Raw genomic sequence first — 22,514 nt, 5'->3', positions numbered from 1 at the left:
TGTTAAAGGTGTTGACACGTGTATTTACAAACATTTCACTCGCACTCAGCCATCAGTGTCTTTTAAGTAAGATTCTTAATGCATCGTTATAAGCAGTGTTGGGCAAGTTACTTTAGACTAGTAACTTAGTTACAGTTACTAGTTACTTCTTTCAAAAGTAACTCAGTTACTTTAAGTTACTCGTTACTTTCAAGGTAACTAGTTACTAGGGAAAGTAACTTTATTTTTTTTAACTCTAAATTCTCTTATTAATGTGTTGCCTCCCTAACTGGATAGCTAGGGAGGCTGCCAGTCCGCTGGCTTGCTTACATGAAAGTCCTATCCTACCACAAGCGCAATGCACCACCTAGTGACCTGAACGTGCCATAGCAGTGTAGTAGTGTGAGTGCAAATGAATGAAATATTTCTACTGTTTCCGACTGTTTCCAACCCTCTACAAATGCACACACATTATTTTGGGGTTGATGTTGCATAGTGTTTGACAAAACAACTGTAAAATTTGATCATTATACCCAGTATCACTACGATGAAGCAGTGGATCAACAAAACACAACATACAGTATGTTTTGAAACTTTTGATAGGCATATTTATTGTAGCCATTGAAACAGGTATAAAGTATACTTTTGGCAGTGCAAAAATTAAACTGTGCCTCAGACCACTTAGCAACTGTAGGAATCAATAATAGTGCAAAACTGATACAATAGATTTTTCGACATAAACCTTTTCGAACCTCCACATAGATGACAGGTCACCAAAATATTCCTCTTGTCTTTTACGGTCAGAAAGAAAAAATAATGTGCATATTTCCACGAGAGAAATCCAACGCCTGGACTATCGTCGACTGCCGCCATTGTTGTTTTCATTCATTTACTTGCACGTCGCTGCGTCACGTGACTCACATCCACTTCACATCCACCACGGAAACTGTAGTCCTGAGTTATGCATGTGAAGTAACAAGTAACGAGCCTGTTCAAATCGCAGTAATGATAAACGCGTTACTGATTTTGACAAAGTAATTAGCTACAGTGCTCTTAACCGCAAAAGTAACGTTGTTACTGTAACGCATTACTTAATAACGCGTTTTTAAGCAACCTGTAGTTTTTTCATGCTTGCTTTCTTATAGTTAACCCACAGGTATACGGTGTACAGTACGCTTTAAACAGAGATATTTTGACGTCATCTGTACACTAATGAAACCTCCGAGCAAGAGTATTTGCCTGCACATACATTTTGCAGCACTGCCTTCTAATGTCATCATCATCTGTCATGTCCTCTGTAAGGAAATGGACAAAGCATTTGACCTTTTTACAGGGAGCAATATTATTATTTGACATTAAAAACAGGAAAAGTCATTTTTTGGTCCTCTCTAGTGCGGCAGATCAGAACATAACTCTTGCTGGCATTATATTTTATGTCGTGTTCAGCACCATATACAGAGCAGACATTCAGCAGCTGTTGGAGACCAGCACAGCTCGGGGAAAAAACAACCAAATCATCCGCATACATCAAATGGTTTACTTTTTTGTCACCAATCATACAACCAGTCCCACAGGCTGTGAGTTGCCATGATAGGTCGTCCATATACAGGTTAAAGAGAAAGGGGGACAATATGCTCCCCTGTCTGACACCATTGCTCACACCAAAAGGGGCAGACAGACTGTGTCCCCATTTAACCTGCATAGTTTGATTGGCGCACCAATATGCCAGCACCCTCACTATGCTTGCGGGCACCCCTCTTTCAGCCAGTTTTTTATGGTTAACTCGATCAAAGGCCTTGGAGGCATCGATAAAACACATGAGAACTGACAAATTCGGATTTTTATACCTTCTAGCAATTTCTTTTAGAGCATAGATACACAAGTCGGTGCCATGGTTACGCTTAAAGCCAAACTGATTATCTGAAGAATTGATGACATTAATTAATCTATCAAGCAGTATAGTGTCCAGCACTTTAGAGACTATGCTGGCTAAGGCTATAGGCCTGTAATTGTCAATGTTACATAGCTTGCCAACTTTGTCTTTAATAACTGGAACCAGCAGGACTGATAGCATTGAATCCGGCAAGATCCCATGTGTCAGGAAGTCTGTGAAACAAATTGAAAGAAGAGGAAAAATCCTCGGACTAGCAAATTTAAGGTGCTCAGCTGAATTTGGTCTAAGCCACTAGCTTTATTATTGGATAGCTTTTTACCGCTTCACAGACTTGATATGGTGTGACCCCCACTAGCTCATTGCTTGCAATACTGCCTACTCTATAAACATCACTTTTAATGGTATTGAACAACACATTATAATGATGTCTCCATAGTTCTGCAATATTATTTGTTTCAGATATGCCTTCCATGGTGCAGGGTAAAGATGTTTTGGAGTTATTGAGTGCTCTCACCTCCTTCCAGAACCCAAAAACATTATTATGAGACAGTTTTTTAGCTAGTGAGTCAGCTCTCATTGCCTGCTCGTTTTTGCAAATAAAGCGCACAGCATACTTATATCTTGCAGTGGTAGACTTCTTGTGTTCAAATACTGGACCTTGTCTTGGTCGTCCTGAAGCTACCCAGGTTTTGAATGCCTCTCGTGCCTCATCATGGTACATGGCTACATAGTGATTCCATCCTGGTTTTGTGTTGGGTATCCTTTGCTTGTGTTTGTAGAGGTGCTTACTGCCCTCATGTAGCGATTTTGCAATGGAGTCATACACAGAGCAGACAGCATTTCGATGCTCCACACTGGAACAGTTAACATCATTACATATAACAGCATCTCTTGGTATGTGGGTGTTACTCAAGGATTGATCTGTACATGTGAAGTGTACATTATGTCCCAGAGCGAAGTGTTTGTCCACGTCCGTTGTACAGTAAGCAACTCTAATCTAATGAAGCATCTCACAACGGCACACGCTTCTACAAAACTAGTGGCCAAAAACACTGTTGTTGACACTGTTGATGATGATAGCAGGCCAGGTGTGGCTAACGTGAACTCTGCTAACAAAGAAGGACACGGAGCTACGCCGTCCAAGCAGCTGAAGCTGGATTTTTCTGCTCCAGCTTCACAAAAGCTTGTGACACAGACTGAACTGAATGCAATGATAATGACAGGTATGTTGTTGAGAACATGCTCCCGTGAGCAACAGTTGACTCAAAAACCCTTGTGAACCTCGCTTAGAAAAAAATCCAAATTTTTAGACGTATTCAAACTTAAAAAAAAAAAAAAAGCTAACGCAATAGTTACTTTCCCTGGTAACTAGTTACTTTTATAGTGGAGTAATTCAGTTACTAATTCAGTTACTTTTTGGGAGAAGTAACTAGTAACTATAACTAATTACTTTTTAAATGTAACGTCCCCAATGACATACACACAAAAGATTTGATAAAAGCAAGCTTATTTCAATATTCATCTTCATTCTGATCACACTCAAAAGGTGTGTACACATTCATAATCACAAATTCCTTATTGTTATGTTTGTAGTTTATTGCAATGCGCCAGTCAGCATTCAACTCTGATTATATTTATCAGCGGATCTAGCGACTTCCTCCAAAGAATCGCTACACCCCCAGGTATCCTACCCCTGACAATTCCGAGATGCGGGCGTTTTTTTCGGCTGAGCTGTCAACATGGTTTCAGGATGGCGTCCTTTCTTCACAATCTGACTCCACTTCGGGGAGCGAGTTACAGAAGCCAATCCTCCGGGACATCTGGCAGGTTGACCACACTCGGAGCAATCGCCGGTGTTCCGTCCCTGCCGGTGGGGACCGAGGCTCTCTCCCGTGTCGCTTCAGGCGAGGCATCACCCACGAGGGTGCCCCGCGGCTCAGCCACTGCACCGGTGCAACCCCCGGTCCCCCCTCGATCCCACCTGGCCTTCTCCTGCAGCTCGGTCTGTTGGTTCTTCCAATGCTGCCACTCGTCGGTCAAGATCCGCAGTGATAGCTCGTGTATCCTCGCTGACGTTAGCCTGGAGCTGCATGGCGCGTTTCATTGCGCAAACATCTGCCTGTAAATGTTCAGGTTTCACCAGCGGGCTTGAAACATCCAGGCTTGTGAACGTGATGGGTGGCAGCTCATCCAGGTAATGCGAAACAAATCTTGGCATATTCTCACCACACTCGTCCATTACTTTAAGGCAGCTCTTTACATTGTTCATTGTACATTGTTGTACTCTTTACATACGTCTTTCTGTGCCCCTTTGTGTGACACACAGCGCTGCGTGGTGGAGCACACCTCAAACAGGACTCTCTGCCAGTGTAACGACCTCATCTTGAGTCACTCATTTTCACAGCAAGAAAGTTAAGAAATTCATGCTCTACAATAACCTTTCCATCGTTGGTTATGTAGATCTCAGGTTTAGTACGAGGCCCGCAGCCAGCTGACCCGCAGCGCTCCGCATCTGCCATCTTCTTCTATATGTCATAGTCAAGAGCTCCTTCTTTGTAGTCGTCTAACAACAATAGATGCACAGGAGACAAGACAAACCATACAGTTTATTCTCAAAAAGTCCATCTGCTGGGTCCATGACCGGCCAGATTGTACGGACATGATCAGTACTAGCAGGGTAGCTACAGTGCAGAGGAAGGACCCAAATAAAGAAGATTGAGGAAGATTTGGTGAAGTACAGTGATTTAATAACCTCAACTGAGGTATGTAGTATTATGGAGTAAGTAAGAGAAGGTTGAAACCAGAAGGAAGGTTGTATCTTATAACAATCTATTGTTTGTAAATTTACAGGGAGGGCAGATGGCGACACCTAAACAGATCATCTTCAGAACTTTAGAGAATTTGGGAGACGAGGACTTTCAAGGATTTAAGTGGCACCTTCAGGGGGTTCTGGAAGGCTTCCCAGCAATCCCAAAATGTCGACTGGAAAAAGCCAACAGGATGGACACAGTGGATCAGATGGTGCAGACCTACTGTATAAACACCATCAAAGTGACCAGAATTGTTTTGGGGGAGATGAATCAGAATGATCTGCGGGAGAAATTATCAAACACCATCTCAGAACCAACAGGTAGGTCATTAAACAATTGTGACAAAGAAAGAAGTTGCATATGTTGCAATCATGCATCACATCTTTCTTATGGGGTCTCTCAAGTCAAGTGTCAGCCACAGTGACAGTCCTCGCTTGCATGACGCCCTGGGCGAACTGCACCTTCAGCGCAAAAGTGCTTAATTGTTTTTTGTATATTGTATATAGTATTTTATTGTTTATATATTTGCCAGATAGATATCTATCTATCCATCCATCCATCCATCCATCCATATTAGTTGTGCACTATTAGACTATTAGCTGTCCACTCCCCACACGGCAACATGACATGACACAACAATTGACTCCAAGTGGAAATGAGCAATACAAAAACCGGATGAAATGAATGCAAACAAATTGAAGGCAGTCAGTATGGGTCAGCACTTGGGTCGATCCAGTGAGATGACGAGATAAGCCCAGAGGCGGCTGTTACAGAGCTGGTTACTGTGGGCGACTGTCCGCTTGCTTTTTGTTTGGGCGGGCACTCTAGCAGCCCCTCCACAAATGCTGCCCTGGGCGGGTGCCCATATGAGGAACCACCCCTGGTCAGACAAATAAGGATTTAAGAACCCTTAAAGAGCAGCAACCTAGAAAAAGAGACACCTCACTGGGATTAGATTAGACTAGGGCCTCTTCATGAACCCAGGACTGAGGGAAGCTCTGGTGGACATGAAGTTTTAGAAAAATGGATGTCAGGGTAAAGTGTGTGTGGGCAATAGGAGTTAAGGGCATGGTGTGCTGAAGGCAGACTACACATCAACACATCAGTTCTACAGCACTTCATTCGGTGAAAAAAATATTGCCTTTGAATGCGACAGTTTTCATTTTAGATACACAAGCAAAATTTTGGATAAGCTCAAGATCACATTTATTGTGGCGTTCTCTCAGTTGTGTCATCTCATTTTTCTTCATTCAGAGATTCTCGCTGAGTGCCAGCGAAAACTCAAAACCAACCTGAAGAAGAAGTTTCACTGTGTGTTCGAGAAAATCACAAAAGCAGGAAGTTCGAAAACTCTGTGTGAGATCTACACTGAGATCTATATCATGATGGAAGAAACAGGAGAGGTCAACATGGAACATGAAGTTAGACAGATTGAAACAGCAACCTGGAAACCAGCAACACTGGAAACAACAATCAGACAAGAAGACATCTTTAAAGCCTCACCTGGAGGAGATGAACCAGTCAGAGCAGTGATGACACAGGGAGTGGCTGGCATTGGGAAAACAGTCCTAACACAGAAGTTCACTTTGGACTGGGCTGAAGACAAAGCCAACCAGGACATACAGTTCACATTTCCATTCACTTTCAGAGAGCTGAATGTGCTGAAAGAGAAAAAGTTCAGCTTGGTGGAGCTTGTTCATCACTTCTTCACTGAAACCAAAGAAGCAGGAATCTGCAGGTTTGAAGAGTTCCAGGTTGTGTTCATCTTTGACGGTCTGGACGAGTGTCGACTTCCTCTGGACTTCCACAACACTGAGATCCTGACTGATGTTACAGAGTCCACCTCACTGGATGTGCTGCTGACAAACCTCATCAGGGGGAAACTGCTTCCCTCTGCTCGCCTCTGGATAACCACACGACCTGCAGCAGCCAATCAGATTCCTCGTGAGTGTGTTTCCATGGTGACAGAGATCAGAGGTTTCACTGATCTACAAAAGGAGGAGTACTTCAGGAAGAGATTCAGAGATGAGGAGCAGGCCAGCAGAATCATCTCCCACATCAAGACATCACGAAGCCTCCACATCATGTGCCACATCCCAGTCTTCTGCTGGATCACTGCTACAGTTCTGGAGAATTTGTTGAAGACCAGAGAGGGAGGAGAGCTGCCCAAGACCCTGACTGAGATGTACATCCACTTCCTGGTGGTTCAGTCCAAAGTGAAGAATGTCAAGTATGATGGAAAATCTGAGAGAGATCCACACTGGACTCCAGAGAGCAGGAAGATGATTGAGTCTCTGGGAAAACTGGCTTTTGAGCAGCTGCAGAAAGGAAACCTGATCTTCTATGAATCAGACCTGACAGAGTGTGGCATCGATATCACAGCAGCCTCAGTGTACTCAGGAGTGTTCACACAGATCTTTAAAGAGGAGAGTGGACTGTACCAGGACAAGTTGTTCTGCTTCATCCATCTGAGTGTTCAGGAGTTTCTGGCTGCTCTTCATGTCCATCTGACATTTATCAACTCTGGAGTCAATCTGCTGGCAGAAGCAACATGGTGGTCTAAACTATTTAGACGTAAACCTAAACCTACAGATCTCTACCAGAGTGCTGTGGACGAGGCCTTACAGAGTCCAAATGGACACCTGGACCTGTTTCTCCGCTTTCTCCTGGGTCTTTCACTGGAGACCAATCAGAATCTCCTACGAGGTCTGCTGACACAGACAGGAAGTATCTCAGAAACTAATCAGGAAAGAGTCCAGTATATCAAGAAGAAGATTAGTGAGAATCTGTCTCCAGAGAGAAGCATCAATCTGTTCCACTGTCTGAATGAACTGAATGATCGGTCTCTAGTGGAGGAGATCCAACAGTACCTGAGATCAGGAAGTCTCTCCACAGATAAACTGTCTCCTGCTCAGTGGTCAGCTCTGGTCTTCATCTTACTGTCATCAGAAAAAGATCTTAACCTGTTCAACCTGAAGAAATACTCTGCTTCAGAGGAGGCTCTTCTGAGGCTGCTGCCAGTGGTCAAAGCCTGCAACAAAGCTCTGTAGGTGGATATGATACTTGAAGGATTAATGTTATCAAAAAGTAATCAAACATAAAAGTGAAAGCTGTCAAGTAAACAATTTTACCTTTGTCTTTTTATCTGATTGTTCTCCAGGCTGAGTGGCTGTAATCTGTCAAAGAGAAGCTGTGAAGCTCTGTCTTCAGTTCTCAGCTCCCAGTCCTCTAGTCTGAGAGAGCTGGACCTGAGTAACAACGACCTGCAGGATTCAGGAGTGAAGCAGCTGTCATCAGGACTTAAGACTCCACACTGGAAACTGGAAACTCTCAGGTCAGAATGCAGCTGTTTGTTATCAGTCAATCATTTAAATCTTGATTACACTCAGGTCGATGTTGAAGAAGAGACTCGACATCTGTAAGATTCTTCTACTTACGAAACTGTCTGAAATATTGTTAAATAATGTGAAAGCTGCACACTCACAACTGTGAATAATATTGACAAGTTGAATCAGTCAGAGTTTAATATGTTGATTTCTGATTCTTGTTTGATTCATGTCTATATGTCAGCATCTCTCTAGAACAGGTTGCATCTTCCTGCATTCCTGCGACTCACTTGAAGGATAAATATTATCAAATGTGCTTATAAGTTAAAGCTGTCTCGTAAACTAGTTTGCCTGTCTTTTGTCGGATTCGCCTTTAGGCTGAGTGACTGTAACCTGTCAGAGAGAAGCTGTGAAGCTCTGTCTTCAGTTCTCAGCTCCCAGTCCTCTAGTCTGAGAGCACTGGACCTGAGTAAAAACGACCTGCAGGATTCAGGAGTGAAGCACCTGTCTGCTGGATTGGAGAGTCCACACTGTGAACTGGAAACTCTAAGGTCAGGATACAGCTGTTTGCTATCAATTGATCATTTAATTGTTGACTGCACTCAGGTCAATGTTGATGAAAAGACTTGAAATCTGTCCGATTCTTCTATAACTTTCTGAAACGTGGTATCAAAAAAGGATGATCTTTACTAGTTGAATTAGTCAGAGTTATTTTCAAGTCGATTTCCAATCCTCTGATTTATGTCTGTATGTCAGCATCTCTCTAGAACAGGTTGCATCTTCCTGCATTTTCTTGAACTGGTATCAACCATTTTCTATTTCCAGACTGTCAGGCTGTCTGCTTTCAGAAGAAGGCTGTTCTTCTCTGGCCTCAGCACTGAGCTGCAACCCCTCTTATCTGAAAGAACTGGACCTGAGCTACAATCATCCAGGAGACTCAGGAGTGAAGCTGCTGACTGCTGGACTGGAGGATCCACACTGGAGCCTGGAAACTCTCAGGTACAAGAGCTCACACACTGTTTCTCTGTTACACTTATGAACTGAGGAACACTGCTTCCTGTTGGACAGCAGTTATGACTCATGTTGGATGTAAAATCACTCAGGGAGGGTTTTGAAATGTTCCTGTTTCATCCAAGAGAATTATGACCATTAACCTTTAAAACATAAAAGTTGTGAATATTAAAAAACTAAACTAACTTACAGAACAGGAGACATTCCTCTTCTTCATTTGTTTTCTTCATGTTGCTGCCTACAACATGAATGTTTCTCTACCTTTTTCTGTTTAATTTTACCCCAGGACAGCCCCTGGAGGACAGCAAGCACTCCCAGTTTGGAAGGTCAATCAGCTGTGATCAGACAGAGCACATTTATTTATTTCAGTCAGATTCGTCTTTTTCAGTTGTTTTCTAAATGCAGCTGAACTCAGAACAGAAGGAAAATGATGATAATAAGTTTTGAATGATAGTCAAAGGTTTTATAGGCGACAGAGACCAGGTTCATCTGAGGCTGTAGTGTAGTAACAGTCACACTTCTGAGGTTATTTTGGTGAAAGAGACACAAACACACATTACTCTGCACAGACAGTAATATTGTAAAGTAACTTATTACTCTCAAATGATAATAACTACTTTTTGGAAGTAACTTGCCCAACACTGCAAGAGAGCCGGTGTGAACGTCAGAGAGAGGATTGAGAGAGACAGGAAGTTTAAACTGTTTGTGGTGACTATTCAATAAAAAACAAAACTTGTCACCTGATGGTGGTTTGGGATGGTTCTTGACTCGATTCCAGAGTGAATAAAAAAGAAAGGTTGCAAAGGTGATCTCTTTGGGTGAGGTTCCCGTTTATTTCAACAAAAAGATGAGGTAAGTTGACAAAACAAAAGGTTTTCTATTACTTCTCTGGCTGTTGTGGAAAAACTGTGTTTTTCCCACCACCACTCCACTCAAACTAATCAGCTCTCCTGATCTCAAGCAGCTGGGGTAAAAGAAAGCAACTGAAACAATACTGCACCCTTGTGGAAAAGTAAATACCTACACTGTTCCTTCCATCGGTTAATTTGGGGGATGTGAGGTCGATCACCAACAGGAACTTACAGGAACTTCAGTTTGTTCTGCTTCATACAGACACAACTGAATGATAGCAGATAGTCTGCTTGAACTAGCCGACTTCACTAGAGCAGACAACAGAAAACAGTTTCTCTATTAGTTCAACAACATAGTTGTGTGTTTTCTTTTACTGCCTGTAATTTTGCATTTTGAGTCCAAATCTTCTTGTATAGTTTCAATTTTATTCATTGTTTTATTTTATATTCTGTTAATTGTTTGTTTCTTTTCTCTGTTTATCTGGACTAATTTCTGTCCTTGTGCTGCTGTGATTCCTGAATTTCTCCTCTGGGGATCAATAAAGTTTAATAAGCTGCTCTGACTGTGTTTCTTCTTCCAGGCTGGACCATGGTGGAGAACAGAGACTGAAACCTGGTCTGAAGAAGTGTGAGTGTGGATCCAGTTTGATTCATGAGAACACAACAGCACACAGTCAAGTTGTCTTTAAAATCATATTTACAATATGAAAGCAATAGCTCATGACAGGCTGTGATATACTGTGATAATATCACAGCTAGGGGGCGTTGTTTGGCCGGCCGAAGTGGTTATCACAATCAATATCATCAATAATTGTGATGTTTGTTTATTCAAACCCGACAAACAATAGATGGCTCAACATATGTACCATCCTCAGTGTTAACAATCTGTATCTGCAATAAGATACAGTCTCCTAGTAATATTTAAACAATCTATAAATTAATAGAAATGATCAACTCATTAATAAATAAACAACCCAACAGTTGTATTAGCTGATAACCTGCTGCTGTGTTGTGTCTTTTGCTCTCCATCAGATGTCTGTGAACTCACAGTGGACACAAACACAGTGAACAGAAAACTCAAACTGTCTGACAACAACAAGAAGGTGGCACATGTGAGAGAGAAGCAGTCATATCCTGATCATCCAGAGAGATTTGACTACTGGCCTCAGATGCTGTGTAGAACTGGTCTGACCGGTTGCTGTTACTGGGAGGTCGAGTGGAGAGGATGGGTTTATATAGCAGTGACTTACAGAGAAATCAGAACAGACTGTTTGTTTGGCTGGAACGATCAGTCCTGGAGTCTGGACTGCTCTGATCGTGGTTACTTTGTCTGGCACAATAACAGAAGAACAGTCCTCCCTCTCTCCCCCTCCTCTTCTGTCTCTAACAGAGTAGCAGTGTATGTGGACTGTCCTGCTGGCACTCTGTCCTTCTACAGAGTCTCCTCTGACTCACTGATCCACCTCCACACCTTCAACACCACATTCACTGAACCTCTTTATCCTGGGTTTGGGTTGGTGGACTTCGGTTCCTCAGTGTCTCTGTGTTCAGTGTAGGAGGAAGAGTCTCCTCCTGTGGACACAAACACAGTATTGACTGAAGACGACTGCTGAAATGTGTCCTCTGTGAGACACCAAAACCTTCAGTTCATATTGTTTCTATATCTACTTCATCACTTTGGGATTCATTTTGTTGTGATGAAACGAGTCGTTGTCAAACGTCATCATTAGGTTTTGTCATCAGAGCTCAGTGACTCAGCTGTTGAGATCTCATATTAATCTTCTCATTGTAAAAGATATAAATTGTGTCCAGCTCCTCTGATTCTCGTGCTTTGGTTGTGTCCTGATCTGCTAACACACTGTCCTCACACACACACTGTCCTCACACACACTGTCCTCACACACACACACACTGTCCTCACACAAACACACTGTCCTCACACACTATCTCAATGTCGTCGACTTATTAAGAGAATAAAAACACTTTTGTTCTCGCAGACTTCATCAAAATAACAAATGGATCAGAAACAACACAAACACCATCTGTCTTCATTCAAATCAGTGAATTTATAAATAACAACATATAAACTTCAGGTTCACAGCATCTAACCATTACCCATCATGCATTGCAAAAGCATAATGACAGTAGTTTAGTTCTAGTTTTTTGCTGAGTAAAAGCAAGTTTGTGATTTGAGCTCATACATCACCAGCAGGGCCGGAGAAACCTGTGAGGGGCCCCGGGGCAAACAGCAGCGTGGGTGTTTCCAAACACACAAGTCGGCTCGGTTTGACTCAACACGTCGGCTCAGCGCGGCAGGGATTTACATCTCCATGACAATAGAGCTACCTGTGTGAAGGTGTGTCCGTACCTGATGACTGGTCTTGTGTCAGAGGAGCGGCTGTAAATCCTCTTCCTCCCAGCAGTATCGAAGAAGAGCCGCTGACAAAGCTCCGCTAAATCAGACACACGTTTAATTTCGTATTACCTCTTCACAATAAAAGTCTCCATTATTTAGTTATTTAAAAGCTTTTATTATAAAGAAGGAAATGAAAATCAGGAAATGTTTCCACCAGCAGGAACTGAACACGACTTCTGAAACAAAGATTCGGTAAGAAGCTCTAAAATGACTGAGAGACACTTTAAAAACGTCTTTCTGTCCACTGCTGCTAACACTGTGTCTCTAACTGTCTCTTTGTTTGAGTTAAACTGATGAATCACAACTTTTCCTGTATGATGTTGTTCTTGTGGTGAATCTTCCTGAACTGACACCTAAAACTGGATTTTGACAGAACAAAATATGTGGATCTGCCTGAATTCATGTTCTGTGAGGTAAATTGAAAATTAAATGGGTTTTTTTTTAAGTCACTTGTAGTTATTATTTGGCTTTCCAACGAGAAATATTAACTGATCTCTTTAAGTTAAAATATACAATAAAGAGAGAAGGAGCTGAGTTCAGTCAAAGAGTTCGCCAACAGAACCGGATGAGAGTGAGCATCCTGTTGTTAATAGAGCAGCTCTGTAGTCCTTCAGGGAGCTGGTCTGTCGTCGGTTCTGGGTGTTGATTTGAACATGTGGGGAGTCTGGCTGATTGTTGGAGAGTTGATCCAGAGCTGATGATTCGGTTCCTTAGAACAAGTGGAGAAAGTAAAGACGGACTTCCTACCTGTGGACAGGTGTATGTAGCTTCTGGACGGGGCCTGTTTGCTCAGGTGAGTAGAGAGAAGACACCATGTTGCTGCTGCGGGCGTGTTAGTCACAAACTAATTGAATCACTGAGAACAGGTGAGGACTGTATGTGGAATAAAAACACAACAGCTGTAGAAGTTTGAAATATGACGGTTCAGAGTGACTCTTCAACTACGGTGCTTCTGTGTCTCTGGAGGAAAGAAGAAAAACAAAATCACATTTTTTATTTTTTTATTTACTTGACACCAAATGTAAGCTACAAAAATGAAATGATAGCTCAGTCATTATTTATATTATTTATTTATATGATGTAAAATATGTGTTTTTGTCAGATTTCTTTTCTCTTGGACAGATTGTGGACATTCAGTCTGCTTCATTTGAATATAACAATCTGACATTAACTTGAAACACAAATAACACATGACTGCCCATTTTACTGAAATGTGTCATGTGATGTAATCATGGCTGCAGAATTAATTTAAATGTTACCCAAATTACAATCTGTGTGATACAAAATATTAAAAAAGCAGGAGCTGTACATTTTTATGAAGGTTAAATATGTTTCGATATATCATTAATATACATGAAGTACTGTGGTGTTACAGAGACGCCCGGCCTATGGATCATATTCTCCAGATGTCAGTTTACATGTTTGTATGGCACAGACCACTTTCACTGAAACTTTAATGCAGCAATTATCATTTCCACTTAAACTGTGACTGAACGAGTCATTCAGATTTTTTTATATTTTCATTTTATTTCATTTCATCACTTTTATTTCTTTAAGATGCAGTCATGATCATTATGAGTCAAATGTATTCTTCCTATTATGTAAGAGATAATATCTCAAAAATCACACACCCTCTTTCCCTGAGGTATTGGTTTCTTCCAAAAGTTGCAACACAACAGTTGATGCTTAAAGGGACAATGTCCAAGAATTTTAGTCAAAATATAAAAAAAACGAACTATAATCACCAAGAGAGTGAAGAAACAACAATGTTGACAGCCTGTCAAAGACATCTGCGTACTTTCGTTGCAGACATTTTATCTGAAGTTAGCATGCTAACGTTCTGTCTCCTAATACCACTTTGTACCTCAAGAGGTGATAGTTTGATAGCCCCATACTTTCAGCAGATAGATTTATGTGAGCATGAGTTTGCTATGTTGCACAGTAGTAACAGTAAAATGCTGATTGCCTGATGATGTGATGTTCACGTTGGTGTAGCAGAGAAGTAGTTTTTATGGACTGTAAAATGGTCACTGCAGTTCACTCAGGATCTCAGCTGAAATATGAAAGTATGGAACTGATGAGCACCTTTGAAATACACTTGTCTTATTGAATCCACATTTCTTGGAAATTTGAGTCGGATTCCAAACTGGCTCTTTGAACCCAACCCCTAAAAACCATCTTGGTGATCAGTGGAACATGTCAAGAATAACATTTACCAACACCAACTATGTCGATGACAAAATCATATTTCATGGAGAAAATGTTTTCTGGTTCTCCTTCTGATGACCTCCAGCTGTTCTGCCTGAACTCTTTGTGATTTACAGAGTTTCCTGGTGTACAGATAGCTTTTCTTGTTGCTAAAGTAACCTCCATCTTCTGCTAAACTTAGCTTGTGCTAGCTGTTTACCAAGCTGACTCTACCTACACTGGGTGACTTTTGGTGTTTACACTGCTAGCATAGGAGCTTTGGCTCACCAGAGCAGGAGGAGGTTTCAGCCCAGATAACAAAATTGTACCAGACTCTCTTGTATGACCCACATACCATGTAGAATGATGGTCTGCTCCTGTTTGCCAGTTCTGGTTTATTTGGTTTGCTCCTGGCTGATATGTGGCCTTGGTATGGCCTGCTTGTGGCTAAGATCTGGCAAATAGGAGTGGACTGCCCAAGTGCCTGAATGGGCACTGGAACCGTAGAAAGACAGAAAGAGAGACTGAGCATCTTGGACTGGCTTTGAGTTGTTGGTAAGAGCTTCAAGAAATAAAATTACATAAGACAGATTCTGAGCTGGACTTGTTGCAGTTGACAACTTAGTAATATTAGTTGGCCTGATAATGTCTTGTGAGGTTGCACTTGCTATATGTTAAGCTGTGTTGGAATAGTTGTCAACTCATTTTTGATTATATGTAGTGTAATCATGAGCTCTCATCAGCTCTCTGTGCCTGTTTCATTCCTTCAAGCGTTTTTAATGCGAGTCCTTTCTGGTAGCACAGACTGTCACCGGGAGCGGTGGAATTGGCAGCTTACTCTGTTCAGCTATTGTCAGTGCAGATATGAGAACAGGAAGATGCTGCTGTCTCATGTTCTCCAAGCAGACAGGAGGAGGAGGCACAGAGAGCTGCCTCCGAAAAAGAAAGGAGTTGTGCAAGTGTGGTGATGTGGAGTGAAGGGAGGGGATCGCTAACAGCAAAACGGACAGGGAGTTAGCTGAAATTACAACAATGCATACAGCAGCTTTAATGTGGGTGCTCGTAATTTCGGGATGCCTGACGACTAAGTGGAGGGCAGTGGACATGGCATTCTTTATGGATACTGGTAAGGGTCCAGGCTGGCAGGGATTTTGCTAGAGTAAAATTGTGATTCACATATAGTTGGTGAATAAGCACTTACAATCAACAGATGTTCTCCAAATACAAACCCCAATTCCAATGAAGTTGGGACATTGTGTATAACGTAAATAAAAACAGAATACAATAATTTGCAAATCATTTTTAACTTACATTCAGTTGAATACACTACAAAGACAAGATATTTAATGTTCAAACTGATAAACTTTATTTATTTTTTTGCAAATATTCACTCAATTTGAATTTGATGCCTGCAACACGTCCCAAAAAAGCTGGGACAGCTGCATGTTTACCACTGTGTTACATCAGCTTTCTTTTTAACAATGCTCACTAAGCATTTAGGAAGTGAGGACACTGATTGTTGAAGCTTTGTAGGTGGAATTCTTTCCCATTCTTGCTCCATGTACGACTTCAGGTCCTCGGCAGTCTGGGGTCTCAGCTGTCGTATTTTGCGATTCATAATGCACCACACATTTTCAATGGGAGACGGGTCTGGACTGCAGCCGGGCCAGTACCTGCGCTGTTTTACTACGAGCCACGCTGTTGTAGGGTTGTCAAAAGTATCGAAATTCAAAAAAGTATCGATACTAAAATGTTGTATCCGGATACGATATTCATTTTCAAAAGTATCGATACCCCCCCCGCCCCCCCGCCCGGCACCCCTCCCCTCCCCGACGCCGAGCCGCCGACGCTGCGTCCTCCTCCCTCCGCCTTCACACAGCGGCACCTCCCCCTCATCGTGACGTGCACAACAACAACAGAGCATGGCCGGTGCTGCTGCAGGAGGCCAAATCAACCAGTTTTGGTTGAAAATGAAAGAGGGAAAAGTGTTTGGAGGTATTTTGCCTTCGGGTCTAACGAGCACGGAAAGCCGAAGGACGTGGATAAGCCTGTGTGCAAACTCTGCTACAAGGCGGCGGCGACCAAGTCAAGTAATACTTCCAACTTCGCGACACATCTTAAGGACCGACACCCTGGCCTTTACAGTGAATGTCGACAAGTTAGTGTCTTTCGTTTCAAACTTATTACTGATGTTATCGTGGCCGGTGGCCCGCATTGTTGTTGTCCGTGTTATTATTAGCCATTAGCCGCAGCTAGCGATTAAAGACTGACGTCACGTTAATGATTATAAACAACGTAAAAAAAATTAAAAAAAAATCAGGCATGCCCATATTACGTTAATAGACACAGTGTCAGTATACTAAGTTTACATAGATGTTGATGACTGAAAAGTGTTATTTTCTCTGTTAAAGTCCCAGAATGAAGCAGAGAAAAGTCGACCTGCAACCAAACAGCAGCACACACACCGACTCCACCTGTGTGTGACCAACACTGACAATATGATGCCAAGTCCCCAGAATATTTAACGTGTGGTTCTGTTAATTGTTACATGTTGTAACAGAGGTTATTTTTGCATTTTTCTCGTTAATAAAAGTATTTCTTTTAAATTTTGGGGTCTTTTGTTTTATCCTTGTGGTATCGAAAATGGTATCGAGTATCGAATATTTTCCTGAGTATCGGTATCGAGTTGAAAATTTTAGTATCGTGACAAGCTATTCCCCACCCACTGCATGTACTAGTGCACACCTCAGCAAATTGATCGGCAATCAGCGATTGATGGGCTGATGGTGGCTGGTTGGAAAATTTTAACATATTGCCCAACCCTACAGTTACATGTAGCTCATTGGCCCATGTTTTTAATATACAGACAGGGATGCTATCATGACAAGCAGCTTCACTCATAAGCACTCTCACCAAGATTTTTCACATACACTCTTTTCAGAGGAGATCATCCATTCAGGCAGCGTCCCGCTGATGGGGTGCTTCTGTGTTTGTGGCCTGTGATATTTTGAAAATTATAAAATATATCTTCAAACCATCTTTCTTTTGTATCTCTGCAGGGAGGGTAGATGGCGACACCTAAACAGGCCCTCTTGGGAACTTTGGAGGATTTGGGAGAGGATGACTTCAAAAAATTCAAGTGGCTCCTGCAGCAGGAGGGAGTGCTGGAAGGCTTTGCAGCAATCAGAAAGAGTCGACTGGAGAAAGCAGACAGGATGGACACAGTGGATCAGATGGTGCAGACCTACTGTATAAACACCATCAAAGTGACCAGAACGGTTTTGCAGGAGATGAATCAGAATGATCTACGGAAGAAATTATCAAACATCTCAGAACCAACAGGTTGGTTTAAAAAAAGGATATGAAAAATTAAGAAGTATGCAACATATAGCAGACTATGGTTAGTCAACTTACATTACAGTGATAATTGATACATACATACATACATGATAGAAAATAAGATATTGATTTTGCCTTTCTGATATCAAGAAGGACCCCTAAAACGTGTTGGAGGGTTTTGGGTACCTTAAAGACCCTGAAAGGGCCCAGTAAGGTCACCAAAGGCAAATTAGTCCCAGGGTCAGACCAAAAATTATTACAGAACTTTGAACAGCCTTGAAAACAAGCAACCTCATGGGGATTACACCAGATTATGTATGTATGTTGCAGCAAGATACAAAAAGTATTTTGATAAAGGGTAAATGAAAACTTAGAGATGTGCACACTTATGTGGAAATGTTTCTCATGACATTTGCTGGGGCGTCTTCTCAATTGTGTCATATCATTTTTGTTCATTCAGAGATTCTTGCTGAGTGCCAGCTCAAACTCAAAACCAACCTAAAGAAGAAGTTTCACTGTTTGTTTGAGAAAATCACAAAAGCAGGAAGTTCAAAACCTCTCCGTGAGATCTACACTGAGATCTATATCATGATGGAAGAAACAGGAGAGGTCAACATGGAACATGAGGTCAGACAGATTGAAACTGCAACCTGGAAACCAGCAACACTGGAAACAACAATCAGATGTGAAGACATCTTTAAAGCTTCACCTGGAGGAGATGAACCAATCAGAACAATGATGACAAAGGGAGTGGCTGGCATTGGGAAAACAGTCTTAACACAGAAGTTCACTCTGGACTGGGCTGAAGACAAAGCCAACCAGGACATACAGTTCACATTTCCATTCACTTTCAGAGAGCTGAATGTGCTGAAAGAGAAAAAGTTCAGCTTGGTGGAGCTTGTTCATCACTTCTTCACTGAAACCAAAGAAGCAGGAATCTGCAGGTTTGAAGAGTTCCAGGTTGTGTTCATCTTTGACGGTCTGGACGAGTGTCGACTTCCTCTGGACTTCCACAACACTGAGATCCTGACTGATGTTACAGAGTCCACCTCAGTGGATGTGCTGCTGACAAACCTCATCAGGGGGAAACTGCTTCCCTCTGCTCGCCTCTGGATAACCACACGACCTGCAGCAGCCAATCAGATCCCTCGTGAGTGTGTTGACGTGGTGACAGAGGTCAGAGGGTTCACTGACCCACAGAAGGAGGAGTACTTCAGGAAGAGATTCAGAGATGAGGAGCAGGCCAGCAAAATCATCTCCCACATCAAGACATCACGAAGCCTCCACATCATGTGCCACATCCCAGTCTTCTGCTGGATCACTGCTACAGTTCTGGAGGATGTGTTGAAGACCAGAGAGGGAGGAGAGCTGCCCAGGACCCTGACTCAGATGTACATCCACTTCCTGGTGGTTCTGTACAAACTGAAGAATGTCAAATATCATGGAAAATCTGAGAGAGATCCACACTGGACTCCAGAGAGCAGGAAGATGATTGAGTCTCTGGGAAAACTGGCTTTTGAGCAGCTGCAGAAAGGAAACCTGATCTTCTATGAATCAGACCTGACAGAGTGTGGCATCGATATCACAGCAGCCTCAGTGTACTCAGGAGTGTTCACACAGATCTTTAAAGAGGAGAGTGGACTGTACCAGGACAAGGTGTTCTGCTTCGTCCATCTGAATGTTCAGGAGTTTCTGGCTGCTCTTCATGTCCATCTGACATTCATCAACTCTGGAGTCAATCTGCTGGCAGAAGCAACATGGTGGCCTAAACTATTTAGAAGTAAACCTAAACCTATACATCTCTACCAGAGGGCTGTGGACAAGGCCTTACAGAGTCCAAATGGACACCTGGACTTGTTTCTCCGCTTCCTCCTGGGTCTTTCACTGGAGACCAATCAGAATCTCTTACGAGGTCTGCTGACAGAGACAGGAAGTAGCTCAGAGACCAATCAGGAAAGAGTCCAGTATATCAAGAAGAAGATTAGTGAGAATCTGTCTCCAGAGAGAAGCATCAATCTGTTCCACTGTCTGAATGAACTGAATGATCGTTCTCTAGTGGAGGAGATCCAACAGTACCTGAGATCAGGAAGTCTCTCCACAGATAAACTGTCTCCTGCTCAGTGGTCAGCTCTGGTCTTCATCTTACTGTCATCAGAAAAAGATCTGAACCTGTTTGACCTGAAGAAATACTGTGCTTCAGAGGAGGCTCTTCTGAGGCTGCTGCCAGTGGTCAGAGCCTCCAACAAAGCTCTGTAGGTGGAATGGTATGAGATCAATCAACTATATCTAAAATAGGCATCATTCATTTGACAAAAAATGTTGTTTCTTGTCTTCATTTCCAACTCTTCTTCAGGCTGAGTAGCTGTAGCCTATCAAAGAGAAACTGTGAAGCTCTGTCCTCAGTCCTCAGCTCCCAGTCCTCTAGTCTGAGAGAGCTGGACCTGAGTAACAACAACCTGCAGGATTCAGGAGTGAAGCTGCTGTCATCAGGACTGAAGAGTCCACACTGTGAACTGGAAACGCTCAGGTCAGAATTGAGGAGAAAATCCTGTGAATGTATTCCGCTTACAATAACCCCCTTGGCGCAGAGTACAGCAGCTGTATCCATTTATTAAACTCCACTTCTTCTTCCCCAAACTTGTTAAGCACTCTAAATAAGTAATTCCATTCAATTCTCTCGAATGTTTTTTCAGCACTGAGAGAGATAACCAGATATTTTGATGAGGTAATTTAAGATTGATGTACGATGTTTATTAGACATTTCATATTGTGACTAGACATTCTTAATCTGATTAAGCCTGTTTGATCTGGTTTGACAAATTCAGGGATTATATTTTCAATTTGTTTTGCAAGATTTTTTTAGATGATTTTACTCTCAACATTAATGAGGCTGACAGATCTCTAAGCACTACTTTAATCAGGTGATTTGCCTTTTTTATGAATCAAAACAATATCTGCCATAGTGATAGTTTGAGGCAGCCTTTGCTTTTGGAAAGAGTCAATATACATTCTAGTTAAAAGACTGGATATTTTTGCCCCAAACTTTTTAAAGAAATCTGGGCCATATCCATCAGGCCCTGCTGCTTTCCTGCTTTGTTAAGAATTAATAGACTCTAGAACCTCTGTTTCTGATAAGGGTTTGCATAGACTATCTCTATAGTCCTTGCTCGCACATGGTAATTGAATTTTGTTGAAAAAAGTATTTACTTTCTCCACATCTTTACAGCATTCACTTGTGTATATAAGTTCTTGTAAACACCCTGCATGATATCAGACAAGTCTTAATTTTTGTGATGCAGTTCTCCGTTATCATTCCTAATTTGTGATATTAAGTTTGTGTCCCCTCTTGTCCTAACAAGCTGTGCCAGTAATTTCCCTGGTTTATTTCCTGCCTTAAATATCCTGTGTTTTGGAAAGAATAATGCTTTCTCACTTTCCTGTCTACATAGAGTCTTGGTTGGCTTTGCTTTAAGCTGTATCTCCAAAGTTTTTAATTCACTTTCAAGCTTCAGCTGGGTTGTGATGCTTGATTCCTTCTTTTTCTTTTGCGGCCATAAATTACATAATACAACCTCTCGTGTATAATTTGGCAGCTTCCCATACCATAGATGGGTCAGCGTCCTCTCTATCACTGGCTTGAATATAAATATCTAATTGCTCTTTAAGATAGGTACAGAAGATATCATTATTTAACAGATATGGATTTGGTCATCAATGCCTCTTTGCAGAGTCTCTGTATGAAAGGGAATAAGAATATAGTTGAATGGTCACTTAATGTTCTAGAGCCAATTTTACAATTCTCTGTTCTTTCGAATATTGCCTTAGAAGTCAGGATAATAATCAATTCTTGAAAATGATTGATGAGTGTGTGAGAAAAAAGTCAAGTCAATCTATTTTGGATTAAGAATTCTCCAAACATCAAATAAGGTCAGCTCCTTACACAATTGAGTGTTGTGTGTGAGATTGACGATCAGCTACAGGAGTCAAAGCACAGTTGTAGTTCAATCCCAATATAACCAAGTTTGTGGAAATATTTGAGACATTGACTTGCTAGAGTAAAATTGTGATTCATATATAGTCGGTGAATAAGCACTACAATTAACAGATGTTCTCCAAATAGGAAACAAGAAATGCATACAAGGCAGCCCTTTTCATCTACTATTTCCTTTTCTATTGTGAGAGGCAGACATTTATGTACCAAAATTGCAACACCTAATAAGGTAATCTAGGTAATTTAATAAATCAAATCAAATCAAATTTTATTTATATAGCCCAAAATCACAATCACATTGCCTCAATGGGCTTTACAGTCTGTACAGTGAACGACATCCTCTGTCCTTTAGACCCTCGATTCGAGTGAGTAAAAACTTGCCATCTTGATGGAAAAAAAGACCCTTTTAACAGGGAAAAAAAAAAAGACGATGGAAGAAACCTCAGGAAGAGCCACAGAGGAGGGATCCCTCTTCCAGGACGGACAGTCATGCAATAGATGTTGCATGTACAGAAAGAACAGCAAATCACAGTTTACAGGTTGCATTGACAGAAAATCTGATACAAAATATATAAATTATATATGTAAAGTCTGTCGATCCAGGAGACGACTGAGCGGGACGAGGCATCGCCAGGTGGTGCCCGAGCCACATGACCTCCTGTCCACCGTGGTGACCTGGAAGAGGGCAGGCCAAACAGGATACAGGAATA

The 22,514-nt window shown here is 41.8% G+C and overlaps 1 protein-coding gene across 1 annotated transcript in view; it reads left to right on the top strand.

Moving 5' to 3' along the window:
• The window catches only part of LOC311271337 (uncharacterized protein), a gene marked incomplete at its 3' end in the record, with an annotated part of 304,448 nt that overhangs the window by 18,945 nt on the left and 262,989 nt on the right, over positions 1 to 22,514 (top strand). Inside the window, exons 5-13 of the mRNA XM_084376952.1 lie at positions 7,844 to 8,017; positions 8,387 to 8,560; positions 8,835 to 9,008; positions 10,453 to 10,499; positions 10,904 to 11,423; positions 13,002 to 13,080; positions 17,543 to 17,816; positions 18,274 to 20,065; positions 20,167 to 20,340. Of these exons, the coding sequence (XP_084233078.1) occupies positions 7,844 to 8,017; positions 8,387 to 8,560; positions 8,835 to 9,008; positions 10,453 to 10,499; positions 10,904 to 11,423; positions 13,002 to 13,080; positions 17,543 to 17,816; positions 18,274 to 20,065; positions 20,167 to 20,340 (3,408 nt within the window). The remainder of the gene's footprint in view (positions 1 to 7,843; positions 8,018 to 8,386; positions 8,561 to 8,834; positions 9,009 to 10,452; positions 10,500 to 10,903; positions 11,424 to 13,001; positions 13,081 to 17,542; positions 17,817 to 18,273; positions 20,066 to 20,166; positions 20,341 to 22,514) is intronic.

The sequence above is a fragment of the Pagrus pagrus genome, assembly GCF_965226575.1.
Source record: "Pagrus pagrus genome assembly, chromosome: 16".
NCBI classification, from domain to species: Eukaryota; Metazoa; Chordata; class Actinopteri; order Spariformes; family Sparidae; genus Pagrus; species Pagrus pagrus.
This window is presented reverse-complemented; position numbering and strand designations above follow the sequence as displayed.